Here is an 11,681-nt window from a genome sequence, read left to right as displayed (position 1 = left end):
CGAGGCCGCTATGGTCATTTGTTTAGCTCGGTGGGGGGTTAGCTCATGGGCAAGTAGTTCGGAGTTTAAGAGACTCTTCATACTGTACCGGGTGAGTTTTCAGGTGATGGAACATATTTGTCGTGCTGCTGCCTTTCGTGATGACAGGTTTTTTTGCACACTTTACAAACTGGCATTTGCTGTTCCACGTCCTCCTCGCGATATCCAAAAAATGCCAGATGACTGACCCCTTACTAGTTCTTTTAGGAACCAATTCGTCCGCTTCCATTTTTAATTTGTCGCTGAAATTGACAGAGCTTACACAGTAGCCTACGCAACACCAGCAATTGCACGAACCGAGTCAGCGCTGTAAACCGGAACCAGGAAATCTTCCCGCCGGCAGTGTTGCCAGATACTGCTGACGTTTTCCAGCCCAAAATATGTTCAAACCCCTCCAAAACGCACTTAAAACCTCCCAATCTGGCAACACAACCGAAACTAGAAAATCTTCCCGGAAGTTCCTTTCAGCACCGAGATGCCAACCAATCCCGGGTGACATCTAGGTGCTGAAAAGAACTTCCGGGAAGATTTTCTACATGCAGAATAATTCTGCACGTAACCTAGGTCTTAAATTACCCAAATGAGATTTTAGACCAACAGTGCAAAATATCTCTGTATTTTAGACTTTTTTTTAGGCCTAAAATTGAAAATGTGTAATTTTAGACTTTTTTAGACTCCGCGGACACCCTGCATATAGCTGAATGTTTTTGAAAGTTTTATTTTTTGTTTGGCTTAATAATTGGGCCAAATTGAGGAGTGCCATCTTACCTTTGTGAGTATGACTGTGCTCGCACAGTTTTCCAGCTTATGAATTGGCAATGTTGCACACAGCCACTAAAAAACTGTTCATAAGCTTCTAGGGATGTGTAACTTTTAAACTCATCAAGTGTATGCACTCAGTCTAAAAGCAAGATCGTTTACAATGTCCAGGGTATGTGAATGAAAGTAGTGCATCTGAGTCTGTAATCCAGTCTTTAGCTGTTGGTCATGCTTATTTTTGTACAAATATTTTTACTTGGATGTGTGATTCAGTTTCTTCAGGTAGGATCCCCTTTTCTTTCTCTTTTCCCTACTCCAAAAATACAATACAGCCAACACAAAATGGCAACTGAAAATCCACATTTTGTTCCCAGGATTCCAGTTGTTCCTGCAAATTGCAGCGATTCATTTGCTTTTCTGCTCTGTTCTTTAGCTTTTGGCAGTCTTTTTATTAAAAAAGCAGCTCATATTTCTTGTTGAATCTTTTTTTTTTTTTGTACAATCAAACAGCTTGTTCCTATTTAGATGTGTTTTATTGTGCGTTTTTGCAGCATTAAAAAAAAGAAAAAAGAAAGTCTTTTTGCCACTCTGTCATCAAAATGACTTCTGCATACAGTGACATCACATGCATACAAGATGACTTCTCACTTTGGACTGAGGGCAGAATGGACAGTGACTCACTCATGACTCTTGAGATACAAAGCTGGACGGTTCGTCCTGTCTCAGGGCTATCTGGTTCGCATGCTAACTTCAGTAGCCATCTCTGCAACACAATACATAGAATTCGTTGACATAAATGTTATTTCAAAACATTTTTCACACCCTGTTGATAATATTGGTTAAATTTTTGAAAGTTTTAAACTTAAATTTGTACAAATTCTTACACTTTGCCTCTTTAATGCCTTAATTACTAGTTTTCATATAATGTGATGAAATACAATGCAGTGATTTCACTATGTATTAAGATGTAAACAGATCATCTATTTTAGTCAGTCAATTACTGTAAATATATTACTCTTAAAATAATTTTACTGGAAAATTGTTTGTGGATAAGAAAGGTTTTGCTCTATACCTGAAGAAACTTTTTTTGACACCTCTACTGGACATGTTTATTACACACCACTTTAAGACTTAACACCCGTGAGACACTGATTTTACACCTATCTGCTTATGATGCATTAAACTCATCTTTATGAGATGCAATTTGAAAAACAATCATTTGAGTGTGTATATTAAAAAGAAATTAGGTATTTTGAGATTTTGGCTCTTTTGATGTTCCACAGCACATATGCACAGTACTACTGGCCATAACAGAGATACAAGGTTACTGCCTGTTTACAAAACATTAAGGATATGGGATTATCTAAATACTTTATTTGGAAAGGCAACATGAGAAGGGCCCAAAGAAGAAGTTGAGATGATATGGAAAACGCAAATAAAAAAAGAAAGCAGAAAGAAATTTACTTTGACTTGTATTTCATTGCAGACAGTATGAACCCAAGATATTTCATGTTTTGTCTTAACTTCATTTCATTTGTTAATATACATTCATTCCTGAGTTTCAGACCTGCAACACACACACACACATATATATATATATATATATATATATATATATATATATATTAAAAAAAAACAGTTGGGATGGGGCAATTTAGGGCTAATAATGAGGTAAAACAATTAAATAATGCGATTTGAAACCGGTGATGTCAACAGGTGATTGCAATCATGATTTGGGACAAAATCAGGATCCAGGAAAGCCCTAGTTTTTCCTGGAGCAAAGAATGGCCGTGGATCTCCAGCTTGTCAATACATGTGCAAGAAAGTATTTGAAATGTTTAAATACAATATTGCTCAAAGAAAGATATGAAGGGATTTGGATATTTCACCCTCTATGGTGCATAATCATTAAACCATTCAAGGAATTTGGAGGAATTTCAGTGCCTAAAGGGCAAGGGCACAAGCCTAAACTGAACACCTGTGATCTCCAATCCCTGAGATGGCACTGCATCAAGAACCGTAATTTATCTAGAATTACAGTTCTATCATGGTACGGATTTTTGTCAGTACCCTCGGTAAAGGTAATTTGCACTTCTGTGATGGCAGCATTAATGCAGAAAAGTACTTTGAGATTTTGGAGCAACATATGCTGCCTTCAAGACATGTTTCCCAGGAATATTTCAACAAGACCATGCAAACCCACATTCTACACACATTACAAAGGCATGGCCGCAGAAGAAGAGGGTGCCTGTCCCAATAGAGAATGTAAGGTGAATTTTGAAACGAAAAATGTGATGACCACCCCATATTGTTGCATACCTTAAGACCTGTTTGCATGAAGAATGGGACAAAATAACACCTGAAACAGCTCATCACTTGGTGTTTTCAGTCCATTTTAAGTGTTGTGAGAAGGAATGGTAACGTTATAAAGTGGTAAATGCTTTACTGTCCCAACTTATGCTTTAAATGTGCTGCAAGAATCAAAATTGAATTATGTTTATTTTGAGAAAAAAAAATCCATGAGGTTAAAAACAAATAATGTGCTGTTGTATTGAGTGCATTATACAGTGGATATAAAGTGTACACACCCCATTAAAATTATTTTTTTAACATCAGAAAAACCTGTGAGACCACGATAAATAATTTCAAAACTTTTCCCACCTTTAATGTGACCTATAACCTGTACAATTCAATTGAAAAACATGTTAGGGGGAAAAACGTTTAAAAAAAAAGTACAACATGCTGGTTGCATAAGTGTGCACACCCTTAAACTAATACTTTGTTGAAGCACCTTTTGATTGAATTACAGCATTAAGTCTTTTAGGGTACACACCTGCCATCAATTAAAATGACTGATAACCCCAAATAAAGTTCAGACATTTACTCAGTTGCATCCTCCAGCAAAAGCAGGGCTCGAAATTCACGGTGGTCCGGTCGCCCGAGGCGACTTAATTTGTTATTTGGCGGGTAATTCCTGTCACTAGCCAGCCCGGCTGGCTAGTTGAAAATAAAAAATATATATGAAGCGAAGATTCAGACTAGGGCTGTGCGATATATCGAATATACTCAATATATCTCCGAAAATTCTGTGTGAGATTCATAAAATTATTATATCGTAACTATCGAGTATTTTATGGTCATCTGCCGACTTGCGTGTTTGGTGCGTTTGTTTAAAACATTTTCTGGTGGTTTTCTCCCTGTCCCTCGGGCAGTAACATGAGAGGCTGCCTAAGGGTTTAAAAAAAAAAAAAACAATAATGTCACGCACTCGCCAACCAATCCCGGGCGACATCTCGGTGCTGAAAGGAACTTGGGAAGATTTCCTAGTTCTGGTTTACAGCGCTGACTCAGTTCGTGCAATCGCTGGTGTTGCATAGGCTACCGTGTAAGCTCTGTCAATTTCAGTGACAAAAATGGAAGCGGACAAATTGGTTCCTAAAAAAACTAGTAAGGGGTCAGTCATCTGGCAGTTTTTTTGATATCACGAGGAGGACGTGGAACAGCAAATGCCAGTTTGTAAAGTGTGCAAAAAAAAAAAAAAAACAGTATCAAAATACTCGGGTCTTGAAATAAATGCACATTAGTCATGAACAATGGTAACTACTCAATGGTAACTACTCTCTTTTGACAGAAGTAAAATTCATACATGAACAAATTTTGGCGAGTTGATTTTCTGTTTGGCTAGTTACTTGGGAAGGTAACTAGTCCGGCTGGCTGTTGAAAAAATATATGAATTTCGAGCCCTGAAAAGCCATGGCTCGCAGAGAGCTTACAAAGCATCAAAGGGATTTCATTGTTAAAAGATATCAGTCAGGAGAAGGGTACAAAAAAAAAAAAATTTCCATGGCATTAGATAAACCATGCAGCACAGTGAAGACCGTCATCAAGAAGTGGAAAAGATATGGGACAACAGTGACATTACTGAGAACTGGACATCCCTCCAAAATTGATGAAAAGATGACAAACTGGCAGGGAGGCTGCCAAGAGGCCTACGGCAACACTGAAGGAGCTGCAGGAATTTCTGGCAAGTACTGGTTGTGTACTACATGTGACAACAATCTCCCGTATTCTCCATATGTCTGGACTATGAGGGAGGGTCAAAGAAAAACATCCAGGCCCGGCTAAATTTTGCGACAACATACATCAACTCTCCCAAAAGGATGTGGGAAAACGTTATGGTCTGATGAAACAAAGGTTGAACTTTTTGGCCACAATTCCAAAAGGTATATTTGGCACAAACACTGCACATCACCAAAAGAACACCATACCCATGGTGAAGCATGGTGGTGGCAGAATCATGTTTTGGGGTTATTTTTCTTCAGGTGGAACAGGGGCTTTAGTCAAGATGGAGGGAATTATGAACAGTTCTAAATACCAGTCAATTTTGGCCCAAAACCTTCAGGTATCTACTAGAAAGCTGAAGATGAAGAGGAATTTCATCTTTCAGCAGGACAATGACCCCAAGAAAGTTGTGGAATGGCCCAGCAAGAGTCCAGACCTAAATCCAATTGAAAATCTGTGGGGTGACCTGAAGAGGGCTGTGCACAAGAGATGCCCTTGCAATCTGACAGATTTGGAGCGCTTTTGCAAGGAAGAGTGGGCAAATATTGCCAAATCTAGATGTGGCAGGCTGATAGACTCCGACCCAAAAAGACTGAATGCTATAATTAAATCAAAAGTTGCTTCAACAAAGTATTAATTTAAGGGTGCGTACACTTATGCAACTAGCTTATTGTATTTTTTGGGTTTTTTTTTTCCCCCTAACAGACTTGTTTTTCAATTGAATTGTACAGGTTATAGGTCACATTAAATGTGGGAAAAGTCTTGAAATTAATTTTGGTCTCATTTTTTTTTTACATCAGACAAACCTATCATTTTAATGGGGTGTGTACACGTTTTATATCCACTGTAGGTCAAAGATTATTACAAATAATTGTTTTCAGTTTTAATTTCAACATACTGTCCCAACTTTTTCTGATTTGGTATTGTATAATGCTTACACAGAGATCCATTGTGACAAAGTTCTGCCCCTGGCAGGAACACAACACAAGAGAACAGGGAAATAAAATGCCAGTGCCACAACAATTGCCAGTGCCACAACCTCATTCAACAATTCTGTGTAGGATACCTTAAAACTTATTGGCCACTCCCCTATCATCATCAGAAAGAGACATTTCTGAGGTTCTGGCCAAGTCTGGATCACCCTACTCTCAATCTGTAAACAGTATTTTAAGCTGTGCTGCCCCCTGTATTTCAATACAACAGTGGTCTCAAACCTGGATATTATTCCCAACATTCAAACAGCAAATAATTCAAGCAACTGTCAAGGTACTACTTTGAGAATCAACAGGTGCAACACTGTACACTATTCATTCTACACCTAGTTGGAAGTAGCAATAAGCAGAAGTAGTGCTGGTTAGAATGATCACTTTATTCACCAGTAATATACGAGTGCCTGGTGGTGGTGTTCCAATCCAGTGTAAATATAAAACTTTACAGCATGATGCAAGCATGAGATTGACTTACTCTGAAAACAAGACTGGAATTTGCCATATGGAGTTACAGCTGGGAATAACAATCCTTTAAACCTCTTGCCCAATCAAAATCACATAACATTGTTTAATTATTTAAAATGGCTTGTGTAAATGTGTTGTTAGCCACTGCCTGCACTTTCATACAGCCCTTCTTTAATGAACAACTCTCGCTGTAATCCTGGGAAGTTACATTGTGAAGTGTCTTGTGTAATCATATTCTATTGTTGGAATAACAGCTTGCACAAATTTCAGGAAAATCAAGAGGTACCTGGAGAACATAATTAAGGAAGCATCATCAAGAATAGAAATTTTCGAACTACTTACTATCTCTTAATATAGTAAAATAAGGTGGACGGGGTAAAATCTGATACATTTTTGATGCCTTTTCACTAATCTATTGTCTAAAGTAGAAATTTTAGCAGTTTATTTATTTGCATTTTTTTTTTTTACATTAACCAGTCGGCACTTGGGGGGGGGAGCTGCTGCTCATCTGCTTAGATTAAGACAACAGCCACTAAAGATAGTTCACATGCACACATTCCTTCCTGTTCTTAAAAAAAAAAAATCTGTACAGCAACGAGTAAGAAGTGTACATGTAAACATTTGTAGTGTCTACATCTTAACTAAGAGACTAACACAAAAACAAATATATGCAGACTAATATGTAACAGGACTGGCTTGACTTTTGCCTGAATTTTTTTGGCATCTCTAATAAACATAGCTAACCAAAGACAGCTTTTGATTAAAATCTCAGACTGTAATGGCTGCAATGGTACTCCTCTAATTATGCAATCCCATTTTCGGCCTGCATCACACTGATTCATTACATAAACAGAATGCAAGTCATTTTTAAAATCACAGGCCTGTTGTTTGAGGACCATCATATAATCTGACATGGAGATTATTATTGCACTGTATTACAGAATTGGGATAAGATTTTATTGGAATTCTCGTACAGGGTGACAAGCAATCAGCTTAAAAGATTGCAGTTATCATTATCTGCAATGCAAGTTTAAAACTGGCTTTATACAGTGATAAAGACGATTTTGGAAAAACAAATACCCAAAATGTTGTATTCAATCAATCAATTAGAATGTCTTCTAACCGGGGGGCGTGGTTATGGCGCTGAACTGAGCACACGTCTTTTTGTGAGCTCCTGGCGATTTTTTCTGGAAATCCTGTAAATTTTCCTTTAACTGCATAAACAGTGGTAACTATCATTTGCGGCGACATATCAGTATACACCGTTGATAATATGCCCGCAAAGAAGGCACAAAACAAATCTAAAACTCACTCTTCTCCGGGCGAGGAAGACGATTTCTCGGATGCTAACAGCCTAGCAGCTAACTCAACAGTTGAAGCTAGCCCCGGGCCTCATGTGGACGTGAACGCTGAAGTGACCCACAACACGGACATTATTCAGGTACTCGACGGGATCAGAAATGACTTTTCCACTAAGATTGATGTGGTCCTGAAAGCTATCCTAGACGTCAAAAGAGACGTGAAAGACTTTTCGGTGCGCATGGATGCAGCAGAAGCGCGCATTAGCGACGTGGAGGACACCGTTAATTCAGAGAAAGGCAAAACGGATGCGCTAGCTAAACAAATGACTCTCCTCACGAATAAAATAGACGAGCTCGAAAACTGTTCTCGTCGTTCCAACCTGCGACTTCTTAACGTGCCAGAGAAGATAGAAGGAAATGACGCGGTGGCTTTTCTTGAGAAATGGCTCCCAGAGGCGCTGGGACCCGCGACATTCCCAAGACCACCGCTCATCGAGCGAGCGCACAGGTTACCCGGCCGGTCACAATCTAATCGACCCGCTACACCAAGAGTCCTTATCGTGAAGTTTTTAAACTTCCAAGATAAAGTCAGGGTGATGCGAGCAGCCAGGGCCAAAGGCAAAGTTACCTGCGACGGTCAAGAGATCATGTTCTTCCCGGATCTGTCGGTGGACCTCCACCGACGAAGAAGGGGATTCGATCGGGTAAAACAACAGCTTCGATCCATGAACATAAGATACGGAATAATGTACCCAGCAAAGCTACGAGTTACGTCTGATGGACGAACACGGGAGTTTGAAACCCCAGCAGATGCTGAAAAATTCATCCAAGGACTACAGAACACTGAGGACTCACAGACTAACTAGTCTGACTGCTGTATCCTTTACTACTCGCCTATAAGAGCCATATTGTGAAAGTTATTGTGGACTTTATGGGACAGTAACACAAGAATGTTGGTTATGCGGTCACCTTTTTTTTTTCTCTTTCTGTCCCTTCTTCTGATAAGAATTTGCTGTTTTTATATTTTTTGTATCATTCCTCTGTTGCCACAGATGGGGTCTTCCATTTAATCTTTTAAAAGAGACTGCCTCGTGCCCATTGTAGGCGGACTTTCATTCGTTCACTGGAGAAGTGGATATTCACGGGAAAGCCTGCTTTCTTTGTTAAGAGTTCAGCTGCAAAATGATTATGTTGATCATTCTATATTCACATGTTTGTGTAGGTTATATCTTTGCCAGAAGTCACACTTGACTTGTTTGTTTTGATTTCTTTTGGTCTGTTATAATGACCGCTTGGTTGAGTTTAGCTGCTCCCTTGTTTACACTGGATCAGTGCGTGCTCACAACCGCATTCCAAGGTAAGGGGGAGGGTGGGGATGAGCGATTAGCTGTCTTGTTCAGGTTGACAGCTAAGGGGGTTCTTGTATGGCAGATTTTAAGTTTTATGTTTGTTTTTCTGTGCTGTTTACAATATGTTGTGTTTTGCTGGTGCACTTCCAATACAACACACAGATACTTAACGGGTTTACCAATAACCAAAGATGATGCTACGCTGTACATTTTGAGGTATTACTAAGACTAGATGACTTCAATTAATAATTTCAAATTTACTTCTTGGAACGTTAGAGGGATGGTAAAGTTGACTAAACTTAAACAGGTTATTACCAGGCTTAAACATCTTAAGTCATCAATTGTGTTTATCCAAGAGACTCATTTACTTAGGGAGGATTTGGTGAAAGTACATAGGAGATGGCCAGGCAAAGTGCTAGCGTCTTGTTTCCCTTCTCACTCCAGAGGGGTCATGGTGTTAATTCATAATTCGGTGCCTTTTCAAGTAAACAACACCATTTACGATAAAGCTGGTAGATTTTTGGTGGTTCAAGGAACTCTATTGGGAGAGAATATTAATTTGGTTAATGTATATGGCCCCAATGATGACAACCCATCATTTTTTGAAAATCTATTTCTGTCGTTGGCCACCCTCACGGGTAAGATAATATTGGCAGGTGACTTAAATTGCGTTTTAGACCCGAAGCTTGATCGCTCGTCAGGGATAGATACATCCCATTCTCATACAAGGAAAAAAATATTACAATACATGAAAGACCTCAATCTCTGTGATCCGTGGAGAACTCATAACCCCAACAAAAGAGAATTCTCGTGCTACTCAGCAGTATTTAAAACCCACTCTCGAATAGATTATTTTTTAATTTCCTCATCTCTGCTAACCAGTATAACTAATTGTGTATATGATAGCATTGTTTTGTCAGATCACGCCCCAACCTCATTATTTTACAACGTGGGACAAACGAATAGACACTCGGCTAATTGGCGCTTACACCCTAAATGGCTTCAAGATGCAGATTTTATGAAATTTGTAGGAGAACACATCGACGTCTACTTTTCAATTAACACAGATCAAACAACAGCAGCCATTAGATGGGAAGCCTTTAAAGCATATATTAGAGGACAAATGATAAGTTTCACCAGCTCCAAATTTAACAAATTTAAACAGACAATGAATGAATTAGATTCTAAAATTAAAGAATTAGAAAGAGAGGTTATTATAGATGATTCTACACACAAAAAACTAGAATTACGAACTCTTAAAGCTAAATACGAGGAGCTTTCTATGCTTAAGGCTGAAGATGGTTTAACAAGACTGAAACAAAGTTTTTATGATCAGGGTGAAAAGCCGGGTAAATTGCTAGCTTGGCAGATAAAGAAACTGGAATCCGACAGAGCCATTAATACAATTAGGAATGAACAAGGAGAATTATCTACAAATCCCACAGAGATAAATAACACCTTTGTCTCATATTATAAAACTCTTTATAATTCTGACAGCCCTACAAACCAGCTAAATCATTACAGTCTCCTGGATGGATTGGTCATTCCCTGTATTTCTGATGATACAAAAAATGAACTGGATAGGGAATTAAACCTTGATGACATTTCTAATGCAATTACAAACATGAGAGGAGGTAAGGCTTCGGGTCCAGATGGGCTGCCGATAGATATCTATAAAATATTTAAAATAAAATTAATAGCCCCATTATTAGATGTTTATTTGGAATCCTTTGAAACAGGTTGCTTACCCGCTTCTTTACGTAGTGCTCTGATTATTCTTCTTCTAAAACCAGGCAAAACGTCAACTGAATGCGGTTCGTACAGGCCCATATCACTTTTAAATTCTGATGCAAAGATTATAGCTAAGGCTCTAGCTATGAGACTTGAGAGAGTCCTACCAGCCATTATACATGGGGACCAGAATGGTTTTGTGCAAAATCGCCAGGGATTTCATAACGTGAGGAGAGTCCTTAATATAATCCACGAGTGTGAAGAATCCTCTGACAATGCAATACTTTCACTTGACGCGGAAAAGGCATTCGACAGAGTCGAATGGCCCTATCTTCTTGAGGTACTCAAGCGTTTTGGCTTTGGGGATTACTTTTGTAGATGGGTCAAAATTTTACTTGTGGATTCTTTTGCAATGGTATCTACTAATAACCTTACCTCTCAGCCTTTCAAGTTATTTCGAGGCACAAGGCAAGGGTCACCAATTTCACCCCTACTTTTCGTATTAGCCATGGAACCGTTAGCAATTGCGATCAGATCACAAGTCACAATTCATGGTATTAAGATTGGAGAAACGGTACATAATACAGCACTGTACGCTGATGATACCATTGTATTTTTATCACATCTTGCAGAATCTATACCATCTCTCTTAGAGTTGCTTGGTCAATTTGGTGCTATCTCTGGGTTTAAAGTGAATAAAGAGAAGTCATCTATTATGTTTCTAACTGCAAAAGAGAGGAAGAAACCAACAGTATCCCACCCATTTGTGAACGCCTGTGACGGATTTAAGTACCTGGGCATCAGAATAACTCCAAAGATAAGTAATCTTAGCGCTGCCAACTATGAGCCCATGTTAGCAGAGTTGGCAGAAGAGATCACTAGGTGGACAACACTACCTCTCTCGTTGTTGGGTAGGATAAACATTATAAAGATGACTATACTACCAAAATTTTTGTACATTTTTCAGTCAGTTCCTCTCTCCCCTC

At 38.8% G+C, this 11,681-nt stretch overlaps 1 protein-coding gene across 1 annotated transcript in view; it reads right to left on the bottom strand.

Moving 5' to 3' along the window:
• Positions 1-6,211: 6,211 nt before the first annotated feature.
• Positions 6,212-11,681, bottom strand: part of atg3 (autophagy related 3) — a 119,054-nt gene continuing 113,584 nt past the window's right edge. Inside the window, exon 12 of the mRNA XM_060919211.1 lies at positions 6,212-6,600. Coding sequence (XP_060775194.1) covers positions 6,519-6,600 — 82 coding nt within the window. The 3' untranslated portion in view covers positions 6,212-6,518. The remainder of the gene's footprint in view (positions 6,601-11,681) is intronic.

This window comes from Neoarius graeffei, chromosome 4 (assembly GCF_027579695.1).
Source record: "Neoarius graeffei isolate fNeoGra1 chromosome 4, fNeoGra1.pri, whole genome shotgun sequence".
NCBI lineage: Eukaryota > Metazoa > Chordata > Actinopteri > Siluriformes > Ariidae > Neoarius > Neoarius graeffei.
The sequence above is the reverse complement of the archived record's forward strand: the minus strand, read 5'-3'. Positions and strand labels throughout refer to the sequence as shown.